The sequence below is a fragment of the Trachinotus anak genome, unplaced genomic scaffold (genome assembly GCF_046630095.1).
Source record: "Trachinotus anak isolate AG129_WGS33_773 ecotype Australia unplaced genomic scaffold, CSIRO_AGI_Tana_v1 ptg000014l, whole genome shotgun sequence".
Lineage (NCBI taxonomy): Eukaryota > Metazoa > Chordata > Actinopteri > Carangiformes > Carangidae > Trachinotus > Trachinotus anak.
In genome coordinates, this window is record NW_027273865.1 from 9,574,141 (window position 1) to 9,600,282 (window position 26,142).

The 26,142-nt window shown below is 42.1% G+C and overlaps 1 protein-coding gene across 1 annotated transcript in view; it reads right to left on the reverse strand.

Annotated features, from left to right (window-relative positions):
- The window catches only part of robo1 (roundabout, axon guidance receptor, homolog 1 (Drosophila)), a 218,489-nt gene that overhangs the window by 129,393 nt on the left and 62,954 nt on the right, over positions 1-26,142 (reverse strand). Inside the window, exon 3 of the mRNA XM_071496345.1 lies at positions 12,229-12,318. Within this exon, the coding sequence (XP_071352446.1) occupies positions 12,229-12,318 (90 nt within the window). The remainder of the gene's footprint in view (positions 1-12,228; positions 12,319-26,142) is intronic.

Genomic DNA, 26,142 nt, shown 5'->3' on the forward strand with positions numbered 1-26,142 from the left:
CTAGTTACATCTCAGGTATTCCATGAAAAGAGGCAAATAATAAAAATCCAGTCCAAAGGTCCTCTTGAAAATTCCCAAAAACAGCAACAAACTGCAAACATTGCTGCACTTCCCACCAAGAGCCCTTCACACTGCTACCCTTGAGATCTGCCAAATACATAAACCCCTGCAGTCTTGGCTGGTCTCCTAAATCCAGTGACAATGTTTCCCCCCGGAGGATGATGGGATCTTAATGAGGGCAACTCTATATACAATGTGCATTGGTGAAGTTCACTCCCTTCTCCATCTCGCCATCCCGTGGCTCAATGGAGAGACTGTCTCTCATCTTCCCGGCCTTTTTCATCTCCGATAATTCTCCCTTTTAATATTCAAAAGGAGTTTGTGGAGGTTCCGTCTTTTCTTATGATGTTTCTATGCAGGCAGCAGGACGGGGGATCCTGTAGGCTACATGCTGAGCCTCTTTTCAGATGTGTTGGACTCCCACACAAAAACGTAGGCCCCCTCAGCATAGAGGTGATGGGGTGACACACAGGCAGGGTGAGGCAAAGGAGCCCACATTCCCTTTTCCCTGACTAAGACTATTTAATGGCTTTCATTTCCATCTCGCCAGCTCACCAAACAAGATGGCTTTAAACAAAACCTTTCCCCCTCAAAAAGATACTCCCTGTTGAAAAGCAAACATAACACTCCCAGCAGACAGAAAAATAAGAAAAAAAAAAAAAAACTTTTCCATCCTCAGAAAAAGTCATGCAGTCTGGGATTTCACACTCCGCTGGCTGAAGTTTTGCCTCCTGAATATGTCAGGAGGTAAACAGAGACTTGTCAAAGTTGCAGCTGGAGTCACCTTGGACAGAGTGTGACAGTCACAGGTTCAGTATGTTTGATCTCCCTTCAGACACCATAGTTGGATGGTTACCATACTTCACTTGCCTCACACTCACTACAGCCTTTTATCATTCGTGTCCTGTCCTTGAGGAGCAATCCTTTTATTTATTCATTATGCAACTCTGTTTTTTATAAACAGCAATTCAAATGTGTAGCCTTTGAGAGCTGGCAATGGGCAGCCATCATTTCATAGCTCTGTCCACTCCTTCTCCCCAACAGAGGCATCTAAACATATGGAATAACATTTACTCATCTGACTCAACATTTATCCAGTCGCCTTCAACATATGGGAACCTCTTATTTTTAAAACTTCCTGTAGGAAGTCACTGTTGCGTGATTGATACGCGTGGTCTGCAGGATGCATCATGTTAAACGAAGGCTGCTTTGTCATGCAAGGCGGAGAGCTCTTCCCTCTCTGTCGTGGCACCGTGGCGACTGAGACGACTTTCAGGTGGGATGACAGATTGTTAACATGGGAGAAACACAAAGGATGAGAGGAAGGGGTGAGAAACAAGAGGAGATGTGAGGCAGGAGAGGAGAGATGACCTGCAGCCCCGAGGAAGTTAGATCACATTGGTGTTACTGTGCCACCGCTAAAAATGGCAACTAATCATTTCTAATCGGTCGCTGAGGGAGTGATGAAGCTCCAGGAGCACAAACCATGTCACAACTAACTGCACAAGCCCCTGTCATAATAAGGAATCAACAGTGATTGACTTGAAGTGACTTTCTGTAATGTTTCTCACTGCAGACCAGCCAAACACTTTGATACGTGTCTGTGATAAATGAAGATGGCTTGTGCTTGAAGTAATGACTGATTAAGGTTAATTAATATGGACTAAAGTGTAGAGAACACATCAACAGAATTTGTTGGACATTGGTCTTAAAACAAAGCCAAGAGCCAAAAAACTGAGTTAAATTCAAAGCACAGCTGCAGGTCAGCTAAAATCAAACATATTTAGACATTGCCACATGTCAACAGATACTAAAAGTGAAGCATTAAGTGCAGCCTTGTCATATTTCTGGAACAACTACAGCAGTAAACCTCAGTGATTGTCAGGCCATTTCACCTTACCTGTCCACTGTGGACAGTACTCTGGCCCTCCAGCTCCACATGAGAACCAAAGAATGTATCACTCTGGGCACCAACCCAGGATAAATACAATTAACCCACTAAGACAAACCTCAGAAACGAGCCAAAAAGTCTTTTAAAAAGCGGAGTAGACAAAAAAAATGTCTCATCCCTATTATATTGAGAGCATGCCAGAGAGCAGAGAAAAGGACGGGCGAAACAAAGCAAGTTAAGATGCAAAGCAGAGTGTAACACAACATAAACAGGAGAGTGAGAACATTCTTCCTCTCACTATAGCCTCTCTGTTCAGCTTTCAGACATGATAAAAAAAGACAGGGGTCCAGTGAAAGAAAATGACAGAAAACTAAACAAATCTGTTCCTGTTCAGGGAATGCCCCCATGCATGACGCAAGAAATGTGAGGCGGGGGCGGGTTGGGGGACACTGAGGAGAAAGAAAGGGGTTGTGGGAGGGGGGGGGGGGGGCTTCACAGGATGCCGCGACGAGGTTTGGAGCACAAAGCAGGATGAGGCGATAAACAGGCTGTTGCTTTTCCGCTTGCCTGCACACACTGAATCCCTTTTTTCCCTGTGTCTTTTAATGGGCCTCACATTAGCATCTGTTTAGCGTCAGCCTCGACATGGCCTGTGGAGGCTGATTAAAATAACCCAGCTATCACATAACATCCTGGCAGCGACATCAAAATACAGTCAGTCGCTGGAATATTTGCGGCGACGGACGCTGACGGAGTTCGCGCTGGTGCTCTGCAGTTCTGCTGTCAGAGAGATGTTTACTAGTTGCTTCTGTCGAAGCTCTGCTCCTGTGAGATTATGTGGAAAGATGTGAAGTTTGTTATGTTAGTAGCAAGTATTCAACATTAAGATTTGCTATGCAGCATATCAGCACCACAGTATACAATTTGGGAATTTCCATGCATGATTACTCTGGCATAACAGTAAGCACAATTAGACAATTTAAAGTATCTCTGTCCTTGAACTACTCCTTTTTTTATCGAATGCAGCTGTGTCCTTCCCTCATAAAAATGCACAATGGCAAAATCAAGCAGCATTGTGTTTCATGCCTAATTGGCTTAATTGGTTTCGAGACAGGAGAGCTTTACTGACTCACTGTGGGGCTCAGGGTGACGGAGCTGAGGGATTCCTTTGTTCTTATCACTACTGGACCTCGGCCAATCACCCGATCCCGACCGAGAGTGGAGCTTAAAAATCTCTTCATCATTGCAACTGCATTATATAAAAGTCCAAAAGTCTGAGACCATTTTCCCATTCAAGTGACTGGGAAAGTGGTCTTTTGGATCCCCCTGTATCTGAGCTTCAGCTGTTAAGGTTTAGTTTTTGAAAAGGGCCTTTTGTTCAGTGGGTAAATATTTTCTTGGTGTACAGATGTGACAGCACTGACAGTGACAGCTGAAACAGCTCTGTTAGTGTTGAGTTAAAGAGAAGCAGTTCCACATTCAGGACTTTGTCACTAATGTGAAACCATACAATCGACTCTTAGACTTGGCAAACTAGTAAAAATGTTCAGTTCTCAGACTCGAGACAGGAGTAATGGAGGAAGCATCATTCTAGATGATCAAATATTTACACATTGCACGTGTGTGTGTGTGTGTGTGTGTGTGTGTGTGTGTGTGTGTGTGTTGATTCCCTTGTCGTTTCATTTTGAGACAACAGCTGATTATCTATCACACTAAAGCCCCTGTCAGGATGTACTTTTTCTGCATTGAGCAAAATGTTATGTCAACATGCTAATATGCTCACAATGAGCATATTAGCATTAGCACACTAACATGCTGTTGTTTAACAGGTATAATGTTTTCCATGTTGACCATCTCAGTTTTTAGCTAATGCTATGTCAGTGTTAATGTTTAGTCCTGTTGTGTAGTTAGCACTAAACATAAAACAGCTGAGGCCAATGGGGATTAGTTTTGCAGATATTTGGTCATAAATCAAAATAGACAAATATAAACTATGACTGACGATGGCACAGGGTGAAAACTCAATCCAAGTTGTTGTGTAGTTGTTGTGTTGCTTCACTCCAGACAGCAAAGTCAGTCTCATGTTCGATGAAAAGGCAAACGATCACCAAGGTCATTAGGATTTATCCTGTGGGGGTCATAAATATCTGTACCAAATATGGAAATTTCATGGCCATAGGCTGCCCAGATTGAACTACTTTCTGCAGTTTTTTGGGGGGGCTACATAAATGTTCCTGATTCTATGTGGTTCTTTACATTTTTTCTTCCATATTATTAAAGAGAAATCAATCAAACAAGTAAAAACACAAATAGTTCTTTCAATATTCTTGACAAACCTCAACTGCAAACCCATAGTGCCACAGAGTTGAGAAGTGATGGGACATTAATTTTGTTTTCCTCAAAGTTGTAACGTCCAGAAACTTTCCAGAACTGTACTTAGAATATCATTCTGCAGTAGTTGTGGTTTCAATGGGGCCTTAGAGCCAACATCAATGACGGATCTCTCTCTGAAGACCCAGAGCTGAGAAAAATGCAAAGACACTGCTCATGCTAAAAGCATTCCCCCGTCTCTCAAATGAAAAGCCTATTCTTTCTCTCTCTTTCCCTGGTGCGATCAGCTGCCAAAACAAACTGAATGTAATAAATATGATCGATGGGATATCTGGTGCGGCTGACCTCACACCATGCGCCAGGGTCTTGGGAGCAGGTGCTGCTCAGATTTACAGCCCCCCCCCCCCCCCCGCCCCCTCCGCAATCTCCTGATATTCTCCCCTCTGTCACACAGACCCTGAGCCCTGCTGAGACTGAGTCACTGTGCTGAGCCTCCACAGCCCCCTACAGCTCATACTGGTCCTGCTCTGGCTGAATGTTAACATGACTATGCATGAGTCATATCACTACTAATAAAACCAGCAATGATTTTACAGATCGTCAAGCCGTCACTCATGGATGACAGTAATTAGAGTCATTTCTGCTGGGAGGAGTTCACAGGGCCGTCAGTAAGGTGGAGAAGCTCTCCTTATGTGTTTGCTCATAAAAATGGCTAATTGATCTGAAAGCAAAGGCACCTCTGGAAAAGAACACACAGACTATGAACACTGTTTTGTCAGACCTAATAACAGGGACGCTGCTGTGGGCGGGTTATTTAAAAAATCTTTAATTTATGAGGGAGCTAGTGTCTGTTTTTCACTTGCAACTAGGGTGAATTGTATGTTTCAGTTTAACAAGTTAATTATAACTTGTATACAACAGGTGCTTGTCGGGCACATGCGTCATGAATGTTTTGCTTTTATATCTTCGGGCAGAGAGAGCATGTGCACTATAGACTTGCTGTGGTCGAGCGGGTTGACCTGCTGGCTTCCCGCACACATGAACGCACTGTGATTAGATATAATTACACTTCCATAGGTTTAATCAGACCTAATGGATCAAATTCTGTGAATGCGAAGAGTCATTTTTCCGTGTTTATAATGCTGAGAAAAATTTATTCAGTGTCCCAGCTCTTTTGTCAAGATTATGGCCTCAAAGCACCACACTGTGGCTTATGTGAGAATAGTGTCGGTACCTGGGGGCATAGTATTGACACTATTGTTGCTGCATGGAAATTCTGTTCTCTCTAGACACTTTATGACGAGTACAACAAAGTGGTTTGACATAGATCATCAGAATATATTTTCTAATGCTCTAAGTCTGTGTAACTGCAAAGATGTTAGAAAATAGTATTAGTATTGGAAGACAGAGAGGTCGCAGATTACACAGCCAGTGTGTGAAATGTTAAATATATAGTCAGTGTAAGGGAGCCAAAACATTTTTCCCTCTCCCCTTTGAGATGGGGAAGAATGTGACACATTTACATCCTAAGTAAACAATCATACTCTCACTGAGAAATTAAAGTGTGTTTGACGGGGCAGGAGCAGCTGATTATTAGCACTTAGCAAAACCCTATCCAATCTTTCTCCCAATTATCATGAGGACACTAGAAACGTGAATCTGAATATTCTAATTTAATTCTCACATCATAGTCTTTGTGCTTTTGACCTCTGCGTGCTTGTGCTAACTCCCATCTCAAATCTTCAGTGCCTCTTGACCACATTACTCCACTTGCTATCCTGACAAGAATGGCTAATAGACCCATTTGTGGATCAGGGAGATGAAAAGAGATTGGATGGGGAAAAAAAAATCCTCTACTGGCCTCAGCAGCACAGAGGCTGTGGGGAAGATGCATGCAGGGAATTAGTGCATGGTTATACCTAATTATATCTCAAGTGAATTGCTCCTCCAGGCGTGGCCAGGGATCTTTCTCCGTTGTTGCACTGGTAGGGAATGAGTGCTGCTGCTGCAGTGGGGATAATGTGTGAGAGTGCAGCTAGCCGAACATGTAGCACCCTCTTTCCTTCCTGTTTCATGATTATCTGGGCACTAAGACTGATGAACACGAGTGAGGGTCGTGGAGATGTGACACACCGATGCTGTGGTGACTCTCGGGTAATATATGTGGGGGGTGGCACTGTCAAGGAAATTGGTTTTCAGGGTGGGGGACTTAAGGCCGTGCAGCACAACAGCCCAGTAATGAGAGCACAGGGCGAATAGAGAACAGAGCTCTCCATCTCTCTCATGGAAAAGCTGTTAGTGCCATGTATTTAGACACAGACCTCCACCTCAACCTCAATAAGGAGAAGACAGGCAGCCGATCTCCGCCTACTGAAGTTCACCTCAGTTCCCACTGAGGTCCAAGAACATGAAGACTGTGTAAGCAGCCTCTCCGTTCTGAAGCTACACTTGTGACCTGTTCTATACTAAAGTTAAAAAAGGATATTGATTCTCATTGCAGTATTAAATATGGTTAGATTTACCTTCCCTGTAGTTATGAAAGTGAAATGAGCTGATTTTTGCTTCTTGTTCCTCTTAACCTAGCTTGGCTGTGCTCAGGTGGATGTGATTGTTTCTTGTACAGCGAGTGACTGTGCAAAGCACAACATATCATTTAAAGTTTAAGTCGGTCAGGTTAATATATGAAGAAACTCAGAGGGAAATAAATATGGGCATAAATTATTCTCAGCGTTGGTGACAGACGTGTGTTTCATGATCTATAAATAAAAAACAAATGCATACAATGATTTGTGAGATTTATGGTGTTCACAACTGCATGCAGTCTGATCCACACACAAATAACAACCAATGTCAACAAATGTAACAATTAACTACATCTTGACTTGAACAAAAAAAAGTAGGCTATTTTACATACAGGTATATATTTCAAATGTATATATTATACTGTATATATATATATATATATATATATTTATATATATGAGTTTTTTACTTGTATTCACAGATTGTTAAATGTGTGTGTAAGCATTGTCTTATGTGTGGATTGGGTTACATTTGTGTGTACTAATACTAATGTCCACTAATACTAATACTAATAATATGTTGCTTAGTTATCTGGCATGTCAGTGCAGTCATGTGGGAATGGTATGGGAAAGAAAATGCAATAGCTCCACTTGCCTAAACATCCAGAATAATGGTGCAAATGCTTCAGTGATACATGTGCAGAGAGACTCGAACAGTTAGCAGACTTCAAAAGGATTGCCAAATTTCTGTTTGCTGACACAACAGTTGTTCACTTAAGTATACACGATTAGAATAACTGGATACGCTCTTGTATTTGCTCAACATTTTGCTTTGGAAACATTGAACAAGTTCTATGATACCAGAGGATAAAAGAAGCTGGAAGAGACATGCTTGTGTGTTTTTACTAATGCTGTTGACTGCTCTATTTGTTTTTATACTTATCTTTTAAATCTTTTAATTTTTCTCATTACTTTTTGGGGATTTTTATGTGTTTATTTGACAGGGACAGTGAAGACAGATGGGCAGTGTGGGAAAAAGAGAAGGGGATTTATATGAAGCAAATGGTCGGGCCAGTCTGGACTCGAACCGGAGACTCGCAGCTCAGGGCATTTACACCCACGTATGCACCCTCAGCACTCGCATGTCGGGTCGCCCCAGATGTTTAATTTTTCAGTCACAGCTGTGACCTTACAAAAACCAGTAGGTTCCCATCACCTATTACAAACACTCACAAGTGGCTTTGTGTATAGAACTTCGTGGCACACTGGATGACACATTCTTATGAAAGTATAAATAAGGCTTAAGGCTAATGTATCCTTTAGTGAAAATGTGTCATGTGACAAAGTGTCAGCTGACAGAACTGTGTCACACAACACTTTGTGTTCATTATTCAGTGATAGCAGACTGTGTTCTTGCTACAGCAGCTAGAGGTCAAGCTCAGCTGAGCTATTCTGAGTATATTCTGTAAGCAAGATGTCAAGATGCTTAAATGCTGGATATTTTGGAAACAAACAAAAAAAATGTTTAACCTTGTTTACAGGAAGGAGAAGGATTAGGGAGAAAAGGGAACATACATAAAAATGCATAATAACTGTTTTGGTGGTCTAATCCATCCCGGTGGTCTATGTATTAATCACCATGGTACTTACACCAGCCTGGTATGATTTTCTAAGTGAATACTCCTACATTCAATCACAGCTGTGTGAAATATGCAGTATTTTGGAGTCTGTGATGTCTGAGTCTTGGATGAAAGCAAAACTGACTGAGACACAGTGTTGAATCATTTATATCTTGCAACATGTCAACTAGCACTTTTCACTGAAGTATAAATTAGGATTGAGTGCTCATGGTCTTCTGTGTGTGTATGTGTGTGTGTGTGTACTGACACAGAACAGGAGAGACTTCAGTCAATAGCATCAGCTGCCCTGAAGGTGCAAATGTGAACAGTTTATCAAAGTTACACAAATACTGTCTTCATTTTTATCACTGGCTGTGCAGCTTTCATATTTTCACCATAGAAATGTGGAGTAAGAGCCTGCACTGCACTGAGCGTGACAATGGATATTCTCTATGCTATCTCTTAAACCTGTGATTTGTTCAGCAACATTAACCTCCCTGACTCCACAGCTCTTAGTTAGACTTGCTCACAAATGACTTGTCTATACATCCATCAGTACAGTTCAAGGACGACCAATTTGAGAGAAGATAAAATGCTGTATCACAGCAGTCTGGACCCCTTCCTTCTGTAGCCAATCAGTGATGACAGCGTGGCAACCTTCAGTTCCCTCACTTTCACCTTATCTTTATTTCCATAACCTCACAAACAGAGCAGCTCTCTGAAGTTCCCGTCCTTTGTGATCTATGGGAAACGCAATGGTAGCTGTCAGTGGAGAGGGAGGATACGAGCACTGATGTGCTCTCTGAAGTCACACTCGGCTTTAATGTCAAGGCAGAGGAACCAAAGACCTGTCTCCCCTGTGCGTTTGCCTGCCAAGCAGCGGCCAGCAAAGTGTAAGTGCAAGAGTTTTAGTGGGCCTCTCTAATCCACTGCCTTCACACAGGTCAGCCTCATTTATTATGAATGAAGTTCTGTGCAAAGCTCTTTGATATCAGGAAACAATTTAGATCTGGCTGAGAGTCAGTGTCTTGTGGGACCAATAAAAAACACTTTTAATGTATTGCAAGCTTCAGGTCAGCATGTGGTTCCTTATAAAATTCACAGTGGACTGTATTAGTCCCAGGAGACTGTAAGACATTACAATGTCACTGCCTAGTACTGCACCAGCTGGTTTTAGTTTTATATGAACTCAAGAATGTCAGGTTACTGTACTGGTTATATTGGTCCAAAGTTTCTGCCTCAACATCTCTATCCTGTATTTAAGATGCTACGACAGGCTACGAGGAAGAATGACAAGCACGTAGCACTCCTCTTCCTCAACGTCATGTGTAGAGCTTACTCATAAATCAATGCATCTCCATGAAGGTCACTGAGATCACATGGCAAAGACTCACAGAAAAAAAAAAAAGCACTGCTTCACTGTAGCACTTGAAGCTGCACTCCATTTTCACCTTAGCTAAAACTGGCAGCTGTCAAGTTTATCCAGTCAGCGAGTCATGCTCCCTGAAAATGGAGTCTTTGGCAGCCGCCCACTTTATTCTATCAGCGGCAGACTGAGGTATTAGGGCACATTAGTCTCATTTCCAATTCACTGACTGGGCCAGATCGCTTTCCTTCATTTTCATGCACAGATGGGATTAAATGGCCAGATTAAAGACGAACTCTTGGCACTGTCCACCGGACAGATTTATATCCTCTAAAGATGAACCCAAATGCAGTGAGGCAGATATGACACGATTTTCTTCTTTTAAAGCCTCAGTCAGAGCACGTGAAGTCTGTTAGCGACTGGGAACTGGGAAGATATGCTGACTCAGAGTTTAAATTTAAAGATTCAAGTACTATTATTTGATTGGGTTCAAACTTTTGAAATGTTTTGACGCTACTGATGAAAGACACAGTGTGATACTGATGATAATTGTGTGGTTTTGTCGGCTATTGTCTGAGTTTTAAGCAAAATAAACTCCAGATCTGCCAAGCTACCGCACACAGTGGTGAACATCACAGCAGTTTCAGCAACTCATTTGGACTTCCTTTGCACTTTCCTGAAGCTGTGCGAGGTCCAGTAAATCACCTAGAGAGGAGGGTCTCCTTAGTGCAACAACACACTGCGAACCCCCACCCACCCCCCACCCCTTCCCCTTCATGCTTCGTGCTTCATCAGTATTTCCCTCCAGACTTGATTTATTTGTGTGTGCTCGTCAGTCCCTCAGGTGAATACCCCCCTTTTCCGGCTCTTCATTTCCCAGCTCTATGGTCTGAGTAGATATATCAGCTACTTCAACTGATGCACTCAAAGTGGTTCTTTGTGCCTCCTTTTTCCACAGTTCTCTTCCCACACTCAAAACTGAGAAACTCTTCACAGCAGCCACAACGTGGAGATGGTGTTGAAATATACATCTGCCATGGAAACACATGTGGAAACTGGTGTCACACTGAAGCTTATTTATTCTGTCCAAAGACCTTTCAAATGTGGGATAATGTCTGATTGAAAAATGTAAACAACTGGCCTCCAGGTGCTTTTTGCAATCACTTTGATTGCAATTCTCAGCAATGACATGTATACTGAACAAAAATATAACTGCAACACTTTTGTCTTTACTCCCATTTTTCACGAGTTGAAATAAAAGATCTAAGGCGTTTTCTCTAAACACAAATGATACACACTGTGATGAAATCCTGAGACCCATTGTCATGCCATTCTTGATGTATCCGCCATCGCCTCATGTTGCAGCATGATGTACACAATTCCTGGAAGCTTTAAACATCCCAATTCCTGCATGGCCTGTGGAGTCACCAGATGTGTCACCCTGGGATGCCCTGGATCTGCGTTGATGCCACTATGTTCCACTTCTTGCCAATGTCCACCAACTTTGCACAGCCACTGAAGAGGAGCGAAGAGGAGCGGTCCAAGATGCCACAATCAACAACCTGATCAACTCTGTACAAAGGTGTCGCACTGCATGAGGCAAATGGTGGCCTGACTCTTTTCTGATCCACAACAATCCCCCAGGCATGCTGTGATGATGATTTTGGCCAAGGAGAAAAAAATCACAAACATGGGTTTAAACACATTTGTGAAGACAGTTTAAGAGAAAGACGCCTTTTGTGTGGTTAGAAAAAGTATTAGACCTTGAATTCCAACTCATGAAAAATGGGAGCAAAAACAAAAGTGCTGCATTTATATTTTTGTTCAGTATGTACAACAGGTTTGTGTACCTGGTGTGATAGACAACACATGCTTTCTGATTATATGTGAATGTATCCTGCTCCAGTGCAAAAGTTTGATCTAATGTAGCAAATAACCCAGAAACATTTCTTCACCTAGGATCAACTTATTATTTACGTACTATGTGTATGTATGGAACAATTTCACATTAAAGATCCCCTCCACTCATGTTTTAAATGTTCTGATTGGAATAATAAATTTATATCTGCGCCTCGATCATTGGAAAGTCCAGAACTATGAATAAATGCACAAACACTTGAAGTTTCCCTCTTCACTAAAAATGCATTCTGAGTCTATGTATGGGGCTTTCAAGTTTCCACATCGCACTTGTGAATGTTACATATTCAACCAATGATTGGCTCCAAACTAGCTGTGATGTCACAAAATGATGCTTGTAGGTAAACGACTTAAAGTCAGATTTAAATTTAGCACAGAGAAACTCGAATGTTAAACCATTCTGCACACACATACATCACTTGGCACCGTGAAGGTCAAACATCCAAGTGAAGTAACAAATAAGCAACACATTTGTGAGTTGAGGGGGAAGTGTAAAGTGTCATGGGAAAGCAGCAGCAGTACCTGTGTAGCCCAAAGAGTTGTCATCCTCATGTTCAGTGGTGGGAGCTGGTGTTGCCTCCTCGCTGACCCCTTGCTGAGCGACTCCCATCTCTGTCAACAATAACACCACAGGGACTGAGAACCCAGAAGTATTCTGCCCACTTTCCCCACCCACGGTCCAAACCTCTAGCCCTCTGCATCCTTGGAACAAGCAGAGAGCAAACACACTAAGAAGTGCCAGGTTCCTTCCATTAAAAATTTGTCTCTGACTGCAGAATTCAGACACCCACATTGCAGTAAACAACCAAGTATCCACAGTCTCATCGGTTGTGTATAATTCAGTCTGTGTTTCTGGGGCAAAATGAAATGATAATTTCAGACACGGCTCAATCAGCTGTTAGGTATAGATCCATTAAAAGGATGTGGTGGTGCAGTCTCCAGTCTTCAGCTTCTCTCTGTGCTCAGCAGGAGGTTGTCCTGCTGTCCCGTGTTCAGCTTGAGTCTAAGTGTGAGGGTGTCAATGGCCATAAGTGGCTGCACCCCTAAGGGAGCACATGGGCAGGACGGCAGGACAGAGGAGGGAGGGCCAGGGCGCACACTGCATGATTGACAACGCCACTCTGCATGCACATATACACTGTGCACACGGTCCTGATGCAAATACAATGATGCACCATTAATTGCTAATCAGCTACTTTTGATTCAGGTTCGTCTTTGTGCTTGTGTCTTCTTCAGTGTGACAGGTTGAGTGTGTGTGACAGGCGGCGTGAGGGCGGGACAGTGGGGGGAGGCGAGAAAAAGAGAGGCCTGCAGGGCTGACTGGATGTGGCTTTTGGGGGAGATGGGTGGCCAACTGTGCGCTTATGAGGGCTCTGTGTGAAATAAATCAGACTCAGCCGTGCCCTTTCTCTTTGTGGGCCACTGACAGGGGGTTAATGTGGGCAGGGTGGTTGGGGTGGGGACGTAAGAGGAATCTTAATCAAAGTGCATCCAACCCGTTTCGCTAGCTGAGTGGCAGTCTGTGGAAAGTATCTGTTTCCTCAATGAGATCTGGCATCACTTCTGATAAATAGCAGACGGCCGGAGAGAATTGTTCATTGGAGAGTACTTTAGATCACCGGAGTGCGAAGAAGAGGGCGACCCATCATTTCATCTGTCCCGCCCACCATTAGAGAATTGACAGCATAAATCAAAGCAGACTTTGCAAACACAGTGATGACCCCAAACCCCCCACTTTACAACAGCTTTGGACACATTAATAACAGTAAACACAAAAAGACATTCAAAATGTAGTGATCATGTCCTGTGCTGCTCCTGTAGTGCTGCAATTAATGTAACAGTTAAAGGATCTCATGCTGGGCCAGAGCTATTATCTGGCACGTCGCTCTCCCGGTCTGTTTTTCCAAACAGCAGCGTCTGACAGACAGCGCGACAGGAGAGCAGGGCCTCTTGTGTCACACTAAAATAACCGTGTCGGTTACTCAGGCACATGCACATGAAGGAAGCGCGATGATGATGATGATGATGATACACACAACACATGAAATGAAAACGTGCCCGACACGAAGAAACACAGACATCAATCAGAGTCTGATGCGCAGTCTGACACTTGCAGCGTGACACCAGCAGGATGTACAGTACGTGGCGCTCTCAAACTGTTGTAAACAGACAAATTAAACACAAATGCAACATCTGCGTCTGACAAAATAGTAGTTTGGCACTGACAAGCAATTAAAGGCTGGAACAAGTGTGTTCAAAAATAAGGAGTCCTCTTTTTTTTTTGCAAAAACACACAGGTACTACAGCTAACAACCATTTCCAAACTACAGCTCATACAAGAGCTGTATGTTCAGCAGTCTGACACAGTGTAGTCTCATCACAATATATGTTCAGCCAAAGAATGAAAGAATGAGGTTACATTTTGACTTCGGAAATGAATCATAATAATAATCTTAACTCATTTTGTCACTATCCTGTAAAAAACATGTATCTCTAAAACATCAGTTTTATATGAGGTAAGAAAAACAGCGAGTTTTCAGACACTTGATAAATAGTAGAGTCCTCATCAAAATTAACAATGTTATTATAATTAATTTAATCCATTTGTTAATAGGATACAATTTTTGACAAAGTGTATATTATCTGTTTTGTCTGCAAGCCCTGTAAACTGCATGTGGCCTTTATGTCTTCATGTGGACTCTCCCTCTGTCTGATTCCCTGGGTGGTCCACAGTCAGAGGTCCAATTAGTGACCACTTCAGAGCTCATTAACAGGTGGCGTACCCAGCTGCCCCTGGGGCATCAGGATAGAAAGTCGGGACCTCAGAGTTGCCTCGCTACCCCCTCTTAGCCTCAACACAGCCCCTAGCCCCGGCTCCCATGTTGGCTAATTAATGGGGCACATGTGCAGATAACTGACTGCTTACCAAAAGATACAAAGGCAGGGCCTGTCCCCCCTCCAGTCATTCCTCCTGGGCCCCAGACGATAAGTCCTGGCCTCCAGGCCCTCCACAAACATGAGAGCTTGGCCATAGGCCTTTCTTTATGGAATAATCCACAGTGCGCCAGGCAGGCTTTTGGCTCTGTTTTCATATTGTAGTCATGAATTATGAGGTTGACTGGAACTAGATTTGACTAGAGTGGGTGTTTGCAACACTGTGGACGGATGTGGACCCATCAGCGCTTTAGCGGCTATACAACCTGACATGACAATAAAACTGATGTCTAACTTATTGCCCTTGTAGTCGAGGTTGTTTAGTTTGACAAACGCTGGGAGCTCTTAATAGACGTGAATGAAGGAGCTTGAGAGGCTAGCTGTTGTCTCATTGTTATCTTGTCATGTATTGGCAGCAGCGCTCCGGCTGCCATGGCGGCTCGTATTAGTGATGGATGGATTTAAAATGACGAGTGTGGGGAGTCTGACTCTGGGGCTTGTTAACAGGACTGATTGATTGTTTGCTGTAGGACAAGTTCCTTCACACAGCCAGATCAGAGAGGCGGCATATTTCTGTAACATGACCTCAAGCAATTTCAGTGATTAAATTGGTTTCTTGGAAAATGTTCTCCCCTAACATCTGTTTACTTTTTGTCTGATGATGGAAAGAAAATATGAACAGCCAGCAAGAATGCTAATTGTGGGACAAAGCCGATGAGATTTCACCTCTTACATTTGCAGCCTCCATTCTCAAAGCTGAATGTTTAAATGAGGTTTCTGCTCCTGAGAAGCAACCCCATGATAAGACAATCTTAGTCGTATCTTCATCATTTTAGATCTGGATTCACTAGTCTTCAACATTATTAAACACAGACAAAGGGAGACAAAAAGTCTTGCAAAAAAGAGTCTTTTTCAGCAGAAGCCAGTCTGTCTGCTCCACAGCACCATTACACTCATTTCCATTTTGATTACACTTTCTTTGTTTTCTGCATGACTAATGGAGTCTTAATCAGGCCTTGAGATAATACATACATATGCAGTGAGCACACACTGCTGGAGAGAAAAAGAAAAGGACAATGTCAAAGTGGAGTAGATTTTTTTTGTCTATAACTTCTGAAATAACCCTCTCTCTCAAAAAAAAAGGTAAGAGCAACATTTAACAACAAAGTCAGCAGTTAGCTTAGCTTAGCACAAAGACTGTTAAAAACATTCGCACCACTGCTCACTAGTTTAGAAGTGAGTTCCTTGAGCCTCATTACTAAACTAGTGAGCATAGTGATGACAAGGCCCCAGGAGGTTACTGCTACTGGCCGAGAAATACTCAAACACAACCTCCTGCATCTTGTCATTACTGCTGGATAGACCCAGGCTAGCTGTTTCCACCTGTTTCCAGTCTTAATGCTAAGCTAAGCTAACCGTCTGTAGCTTCATATTTACTGTATAGCTATGAGAGTGGTATCAATCCTCTTATGTAAAGGATATTTCCCAATATGTCAAACTATTCCTTAAAAAGAACTGGATTCACAGTGTAAAAAGTTGTGCTGCAGCTGTCGTTGGACAATGGAGCAAATAACACACACTCACTCTCATACACACACACACACACACACACACACACACAGCTCTGCAGACTGAAAAAAAATCTGCCCTCACTAACAGTGTAAAATATATTAATATCTAATTGATAATTAACTTCAAGCATGAAAGAATTACTATTCCTGAGTCATGTGCTGTAATTTATATACCATCATATAGATAACTGTGGGATAGAGTCCGACCTAAAATATACAGTGGGGCCCAAAAGTCTGAGACCAATGGGAAAGTGGTCTCAGACTTTTGGACCATGGCAATAAAAAGTCCTATTTACGTCTGCATGTCTGCATTATAATTACCAATTTATTTAGCAGTTAAAACATAAAGACTGACTTATTAGTATGCTATAAAAATAAGCATGACTCACATACTGGAAAATGATAGACACATTTTATGTGTTTTTTCAAAGTGCATGCATTACTGAAAGCATAAGTAGAAGAAAGAGCAAGAGAGGGAGAGTTTTGATTATAAGCCCCAGTTTAACTTGACACACTCTGCTATTATGTCTTCAGCTGCTATTTAAGATTCTACTCATAACTGTGACAGTGACAAAATGCAATAATTAGGACTGTATTAGTTCCCATGGGTGAACTGCAGTGAAAAGAACATTTTAGCAAATGTTAACATCAACTTATTTTACAGACATTTTCCACAAAATCATCTGACGTCCCGAACTGTTACACTTTCACTGCTCATTGCTGGAGGAAACATTAGTGCAATGACAAACAGTTAACTATTCTGATCAGGCTCGCCAACTTCTGAGTGAGTGGATGCACACAGGATTTTGCTGTCGTCAGTTCCTGCAGTTGTGTGTATTGTGTCTCACCCCAAAACACAGTTTGGTTGGTTACAAAACCCACAGCAAATAACATGTACGTCAATCCTCAAAGCTGGAATGTGTCTTGTCTCTGAATCTCTGAATGCATGATCGGTTGATTGTGGTTAAATAAAAGGGCAAATGTCAAGGAGGAAAGATTTGCTTGGAGGGCATCAGCAACCAACCACAGAAAGACAAACAGAGAGACAGTTCCAGGACAAATAGTGGCGCTTGGCTCGAAGGGTGCTAAATATTGCATGGTCACTTGACTGAACTTCTGTGCAATCGCTCAGTGGTGAGCAGTCTCACAGTGAGTTAGCAGCTCACACTGTTGCTGTCACAGCTGCTGTCAGGGCAGTCTTATCCCTGCCAGCATGTTAAATTGAAGGAATGGCTCTTATGAAACACTTTACACAGATATCTTGTTCCCACACCTTTACATTATGCAACACATTATTATTATGCTTACTTCAAACTTTGCTTCTCAGCTTTGGTGAACAACACTGATGTCAAGTATATTCAAAGCCTGCGAGGAGTCTGACCTTACTCTGACACCCCGGTGGAGCTGAGGCAAGCATCCTCCAAGCTGCCAAAAAGCCCAGATGTCCATCTCCATGGCACTGGAATACTTTTTCTGGCCAGAGAGAGACAGACTGAGTGAACGGGAACGGAAAGGGAGCGAGCAAGAGGCTTTTCTTAGGTAAGAAAAATGAGGTCTTTCAAGGACTTAAAGTGCTATAGCCAAGGTGAACAGCCTCTGAATGCCTGTTATGTTTCACTCTGTTCTGGCATTTGCAGCTCATGGTCATGACTCATAAGCAGCTTGTCAGCACCCACGCCGCCAACAGCCGACAGACGAGTGACCTTCTGTGACATCTCACTGTAAAAGCTGCTTCCTGAAAGTACTGTAACCTGCATTCCCCTCAAAGGCTGTGAGATTTATTTGCATATGGGGTCGATTTGACCGAGGAGTGACAGCTGATACTTTTTTTTTCTTTTATTCCATAGCCTTTTCTGAAAACATTCACCATTGTCTCCACTACCCCAATTACAAAGAGGACAAGAGATAAAAAGAGAAAAGGAAAAAAAAGTCATTTATATGAGGAACTGGATGGCAAATGAGTTCAGGGGGCAGTGGAGCAGATAATTCAGACCTCATTTCAAGGCTGTGGCACATTAATGACGAACTGCAGTGATGGTACCTCTCCCTGCTCTTTGGTTTGTGTAATCAGGCACATGTGCTACAAACATAAACACACACATACACACACAAATTCAAAGGGAAAGGAAAGAGCCCTCAAACTGAATTCACATATGTTTTTTGTATAATCTTTGAAAATTCCATCAATATCTTAATGTGAACAGTTTGTTCCCAGGCCTACAGACCAAAATCCAATCCTCTAATCTGTCATCCCTCCCAGCAACATTTTCTGGAGCTGACAAAGTCAGCCTTTCCAGGCACGGGGACATTTTCTCTTCAGCTGTTAAATGAGACGTATTCCACAGTGGTGGCAACTGTTTCTACCAGTAAATGTCTCCATAACCATCTGACTTCAGACTCCAAGACTTCTTTATGTATTTAGAATTTAACTGTCCTGGTTAATCTGCAAATTGTGTTGAACATGTATATGTTAAGTAAATATGCAAACAGTTGATAGTATTTTATCATCCCCAGTTCACCTGTGTCCTCAGTGCCTGACAAAATGCCTGGTAAATGTCTCCAGGCTGTTTGTGCCATCACTGTGAGCCAAGGGGAATTCTGCAACTTTTTAATTAGAGATCCAGAGAGGGGGAAAAGATCCAGCAGTGATGCATAACCTTCACAGTCTTTGATGTGATGACACCCAGCTTTCAGTTCACCCCGAGAGCACCTATTAATCTACTTCTTCTCTCAAGCTGTGTTATGGCCAAAACAAATGAGCAAACATTAAACACACCTTGGTTTGGCGGTGTTTCTTTTTTTCTTTGTTTGCTGAGCTCCGCTGACATGAAAAATGGCTTTCTCCTCATCTCCACACACAAAAACAAAACTGACAATCGAGCCCCTGTTGAAGAATACACCTATATATACATTTGTTAGCAGAATTTCTTCAACTCTAGGCTCTCTCTCTCTATATTTTTTATGAGAGAGGTGAGGTCTCTCTATGTATATTTAAATGGGTGGTGACTGTCGCTTGGCAAGAGCTTCAGCCATCGCTGTCTTTATGATACCAGAGGTTATAATAGGCCCTCTGAGCAGCACTAAGTCTTCAGGGCAGATTGGAGGCTACAGTGAGCTGCTACTGGAAAGTAACAAGACTGGCTGGGGCTAGCAGGTTAGCATGCCAACTTCAGTAGAAGAAAACAAGTGAAAGAGACACGAGTTAACACTGGCATTGCTCTCCACTGCTGGAGACTAGCTCGTGGCTAGCAAAGGAATGAAGTTTGATGCTAAACTCACAATGTTTCTTCTGGACTGGTAAGTAAACAGCTATTAATGCTAATATTGGCTATGTAGCAATAGCAAAACATACAAATAGCCCTTTTATTAACATAAAGACAAAAACAAAAAAACTTTTAAATCTACAAATCAATGAAAACACTTTGATAGATCAAGAGAAAGCAGTTCAAGATAGTACAAATGACAGATTCAATTTCTGTACAATGAAGTTGGCTTTAAATCATGCAGGCTCAACTCTAAGTTAGATGTGTGTTAGACGTACCTTCATGGTAGTAGATACGGATGTTTTTACCGTCTTACAATGTGCACCTTTAACCTTGTATGTTCCAGCTTTAATCCATCTACATATCACAATACTAACATGCTGACTGCACCAGTGACAATGTCTTGATATTTGGCAGGTATAACATTTATATTAACACAATATTAGTTTAGTATGTTAGCAAGCTAGCATATGCTAATTAGCCCTAAACAAGTACAGCTGAGAGTCAGCAACAACAGAATTGGACATTCGGATAGCGTTTGACCCGGTGACAGCACTAGATACAAAATTAAGGGATCATCAAGTGAGTGAGTTTTGGAACATGAACGTACTAAATTTCTTGGCAATACATCCAATGGGTATTGAGGTATTTCATGCTGAACCACAGATGTTAGCCTCATAGGGGTGCTGGAGGAAAAGTCAGTCTATCAACAGTGTCATTACAATATATCATCTGGAAACCATGAACGTCTATTCCCAATTCCATGGCCTTTCTATCCAGTAACTGTTGAGATATTTCATCCAGGATCGAAATGGTGGACTGGCTTACGCTGCCATCCATAGCCATACGAGTGTCACTAAAAATATAGAGCTGACAAACACCTACAAGTTTCCTCTTTAGTTCAGTCTTACCACTAATAGTCACTGTCTAATGCAGGAGCCTGAAACTAGTGCTCAGATGATAAAAAGTAATTCACAATTGCACCACAGATCCTCTCTGGTTTTGTTTAGAAACATGCAGACAAGACATTTTGCACACAGCAGTTTAGTACTGACTTCAAGGTACTGACTCTGTTCATTTTCCTGTGTTTGCCTGTGTCACAGTTCAGTCACCATCTGATCTGAAGTCAAGCAAATTGAACAAACAGCAGGCGCTATCTCGCTTTCCCAGCCTCTCTCTCCCTCTACACACATATATACACACACACAAACACACACTCTTTCCACCATGGATTGGTGCTTGTCAGGGAGGAACATGTGTATGCTAATTTACCAGAGCACACACTAACTATTCACAGTCCAATGACAGAGCGTAGATAAACCAACTTATGCTCTCAATATGTTTAGTTCTGATTAGAAGAGATGGAAATGAGGCCCTGAGAAGATGTGTGGTGAGAACAGTGGAGGCACGTGGCCAGTTTCACAGCACTCCTGAAGAGAAAGCTAACAATCTCAGCAGACTGCCAGATCAATACTGGCAGCTTAGGCAGCAGAGGCGAGGCTGTGCCAGGATCTCAGCGCTACATGTCCACAGATGTGCAAAGTAGCAGATGAGACAACAAGGGGAACAGAAAGACGGTCCAGATCTGCAGGCTGACATGACAAGCATCGCTCCTCTGTTGTTGTTCTAAATTACATTAGTTTACAGCTGGGAATGTGGATGAAAGTAAGCCTGTGGCATGGCTTTGATTCTGGTCTATGTGATACTGGATAGGATAGTCAGACACTTCTCAAGTGTGTCAAACAGTCATGGAGAATATGTGAGATGATATATATATATATATATATATATATATATATATATATATATTTTTTTTTTTTGGTAAAGAAAACCCAGGGATTAGTGTTTCAAACATCCACTAACTCACTGGAAAGGAATGTAAGAGAAGTTGTTGGTGAGCCAGCTGAGATTAGACCCATTCACTGTCCTGTCTGTTGTTAAGAGAATGCCTTTGGCATTGTCGTGCTAAGGGAAAAACAGGTGATGTGTTAAAATGTACAGAACTGAATTTCTTTTGATGGCTTACGATGAAAGAAATATATTCTGTATTACCTAAGGCAAGTTTTGAGTCAAATATCTTAAGGATGAAGGCTGGAGCAAGATTTATAATGTGAGAACTCGCTGTCTGCTTCCTCTGACAGGTTAAGACACATGTTCTCCCATGGAACTCACAGAAACACTTGTAAAGCAGTCAAGTATATTTTGTTCAAATCATCCAGAGGATTTAAAAAAAAGAGAGATGTCAACCCAGCTCCCCCCTCAAAGCTCCTGTAAGAAAATGACTATTACTGAAGAGATTGCAGCTGCTGACAAAATGACCTCAAATCTGTGATCTTTCGTGTAGTCCTCCAAGTGTCACCTCATTAAACCTTCCTTTCACCTGATATCATTCCAGCGGTGTGAAGACATAATTATAGCTTTTATATAAAACACTTGAGGATATTTAATTTGCCCATTTCAATACACAACTCTTCAGTAGGAATGTTGTGCAATTAATTCTCAAGGAAATATGTCTTTCAAGATATTTATTACCTCCTAACTTTCATTATCATAATCGTCAATGTAATATAAATTGGTCTGCAGCTGTGAAGGGAGCATGAAGTGTGGGCACAGGATCTCTCTATACAGACATACAGACTGCTGAATGAGTCATTTACAAGTGACTATACAGAAATGGACAGATACCAGCTGGGCTATCCAAGCCAATAATTCATATGGAAATGACATCAGGAGGGGCCTCGTGTGTGAACATATGAACTGCAGTTGTGTTGACTGTTGCTGACTTCTCTTATTGTGTCACTCTGCTGTCTTGATCATCTTCATGGGAAAATTATTTCCTTATCGTGTGCTCTCAAATCAGAAACTCTTGAAATGCAGAAATAACTTCTGCTATAACCTGAAGAAATGATATCACATTAATCATTTCCAAGAGCTGCTAGTGTCAAATCAACCCTGCAACAGGCTTCTCAGGCATGATGGTTTTCACTCGCTACGGAGCAGTGGTGTCACATGACACAAGTGTCGAGGCATTCGAGAGCCAGAGGCTGTGGGAATCAGATCGTAAATCCAGCAAAGGCCAGAAACGCAACAAAAGACAAAGTGCAAAGACTCCACACCTCCCATCAAGACCTCAAACAGCCCCTCCTTCTGTCACACCTTCACCACACAAAAATCTGCCAAATTTATTAGAGGCAGGTGACTTTCTGGATTGCAGCTACAAGGTGCTACAGCGTGGGGTATTACATTACCATCTGTTTGTGTTAAGCTTAAATGCATCAAAAATCATTTTTTGTATTTTTATTCCAAAGAGACTAGTCATTCTGTCCTTGAATGATGAAGCTGTAAAAAAGGGGCTGCACAGAATACAAGGCCCAATGCAATTGTTCATGCTTTATTACAGTAAATCCACAGCATTGTGAATCACACAAGACATCGACAACATTTTTGTTACATTCATGCGTTTATGAGGGCTACGGGGGGGCGGGGACGAATGCCACGATGTCAGACATCTGGTGGTAATATGTCCAATAGTGCCTTCATGTGGCGTGAGACTATTTCTGTGCTGCTGTCCTGCTGCAGTGCTGCATTCCTAATGCTGCGTAGGTCAGTTTGAAACATAACAGAAGAGCGTGCAAAATTAAGTAAGCACATCAAACAATGTGGTAACGCTGTGTAAAAGAAATGCAGAGCCCAAACGTATGGCACTTCAGATAATCACAGTCGTTTCTTAATCCACCGTTTTTTCAAAATGAAGAGACAAAGAGACTGCTCAGTTTAATAACACCAGCCTCGTCTCATTCCAGATTTCCAATTAGCAAATTAATTAGAGGGGTTCATTTCAGGTTTTATGGTGCGAGGCTCCACTGTCAGTCTTCATTAGTGCTGATTAGTGCCACTGCCAGGGCTGGCCTCTAACTCAGTCATAAGTTGTGGGTGATTCCCTTTTGGTCCTCCATTCACATTGCAGCCATAAAAGCCAGCGATATATTGCTATCTTGACATTACAGTGACGCCGTTACAGCAAGTCAAGCCCATCTCATTTTACCACTTATTTCCGGCGACTTTAAAAATGTTAAAGCTGAAGCTGGAGATGAAATACTTTGAAGTGTAATTTTCTGTGGTTTTGCATTTTATGTCTGCTACACATGCTGAGAGCGGAGCTCAATTTAGCATTAGGGATGTAACCTAAACTCAAACTGGGATTGTGCATCCCCCTCACTGATGCCAACTGACATCTCCTCTCTGTCTGTGTTGTGGAAACAGATGGTTCAAATATCTTTGCACAGATGCAAAACACAAGCGCGCAGTTAACCAGTGTTTTGTGCGGAATGTATTTCCATCGTGACTGATGCTGGTAGACAGAGCTGGGGATTGTTGTGAGGAAATGATGTGTGCAAACGCTGTGTCAGCGACGGAGGGATGCTGATGCACAGACCCTCTCAGTTCCCACCATGGACGACCAACCACTGACACAGCTGGATTGCGCTTAACGCTGATGTGGATATGCCACAACAGCAGCCATGCAGACAGCAGAACTGGAATAGTTATTAAGCTGATTTACAGCAGGAGCAAGGAAATGTTTTTTTATTTGTTCATTGCTGGAAAAGATTCTAAAAGTCCCAAGGAAAAAGGTATAACCATTTAGCCATATTTGTTTGTACTTAGATAAAGCCTTTCATTACAATTATTCTCTATTTCTGTGTGTGGATCATATCACATTGGTCCAAACACCATAGTCACAAAGCAGGAATTTCCCTGCTCCTGTGTGACCAGAAGCAGCAACAGCCTTTTCTGCATACTTGCTCACAATCCTCTCAGCCTCTCATGATGCCTCTGGTCAATACTGTGACCAAAATGTGTCTGAGAGAAGCAAAACAACAGAGTGCCTTGGGCGTAAAGATGCCCTGCTCTCTGGAGGTGTTAGGCCTCTCCTATAATTACCACTTCATCAGTGAAGTCAAGGGAAAACAGTGGCTCCAGCGGATTTTCGTCTGGGATGGTAAACAGCTTGTCCCGTCTTTGCTGTGGTTGAACGATGGGCTTTGCTGCTGTCAGCCAGACAAACCGCCTGACCTATATGTGAGCCTTTACGTCTGAGTGCCCCACAGTATGTATTTCAGGAAACCAAGCATGGCCGTCTCTCCGGCATAAATGACACTGACAAAGACTTTAAACTGAACTCATTCTGTCAGACGTGAATATTTCAGTGACTATGCCGACAACTATAGAAAGAACTGAAGCATTGCCTTCAAACAATAGCAGGAAGCATAGGACTTTTTAGCCATCTACATTTTTCCTTTTCCCTTGTTCACCTCTTCACTTTGGTACTGCCAGATTTCTGGTACTGCAGGTCTTGTCATTGCTTACTACACTGTTGGCCTTTTTTTGTGACTTTCCAGTAGGAAGACTGATCAAGCATAACAGGGTTCACACTGAACCCTGACCAGCCAGTATGGCCAGTGCCGGAGGATACTACTGTATATACTGTAATTACACTATCAGCAGCTTTTTTTCTTTGATTTTAAAATAGGTACAATTATTTAACACATTTAGCTGATTCTGATCAGATGTTGTACCATAGGAAACAGCAAATCATTGTTTGGTAGCTAATTCATTACCACAAACTTAATTAATACATTACAATACAATACTTTAATACATACATTAAACATGATTCGCAGCCTACAACGTTCTGCTGATCAAACTACCAAAACTTGTTCAACCTCATCATATTTTTATGTTGAATTTCAACTGAGCCTATTATATTTAAAAAGCCAGAACAACTAATTCCCACACATTTGCAATCACCTCACTTAAAAGTGTTGCCAGCATGGCATTACCATTATGCATTATCTACACCCAACCAGTTGTGAGTCATTACGTAGACTGTTAACTTCCAACTACATTGTTTGAGTATCAGCCGAATATATATCTGGACAAATAAAATTAATAACTAAATATTAATGGCAGCCACTTAATATCATTTCTGCTATCCATTTTTCAAATCGTTTATGAATACGGGCTCATTATGTTATGCAAGTGTGACTGTGACACAGTTTCTCAGCCTGAAACATGACAGAAATGCCCAGAGTAGTAAAGTGTAGACTAAGTGAAAGGCGTCTAAGTAACAGATGTCAGGACTAAACACAGAACACAAATCCAAAAAAGCATGTGTTTTTTTCTTCACATTTTATATGTCTCAGATCCAGATGTGGAAACCCGGGCATTTGTATGTGCAAACATTTGCCTGTAAAAACACTGAAGTGAAAGTGGCGTGAAAGAGAAGGAATAAAACATCAAGAAGTGGCACCATTTGATTTTTAACCTCTAACGACCTGCTTCACAACTTAATGACCCTTGACCTTGCATATCCTCAGAAACCAAGACCCCTCTGCTTTCACTCTGGCCCACGCCTGTCAGAGCTACATATTTATGAACCATGTCTGATCACAGTGTCCACCTGTTTTTTCACTTCTCTCTGCTAAAAAGTTTCAATTTGACACATAATTCACACCATACAAGGTTTTATTGTCTATGTGAATGCAACAAGATACCAAGTGCTGCATCTTTCAGCACAACATCCATAAAAACATGCTGACTTTCTTTGCATGACTCTAAAGTCAGCAAGAAGTAGCCTCACAACAGGGATAGATGATGCATTAGTCCTC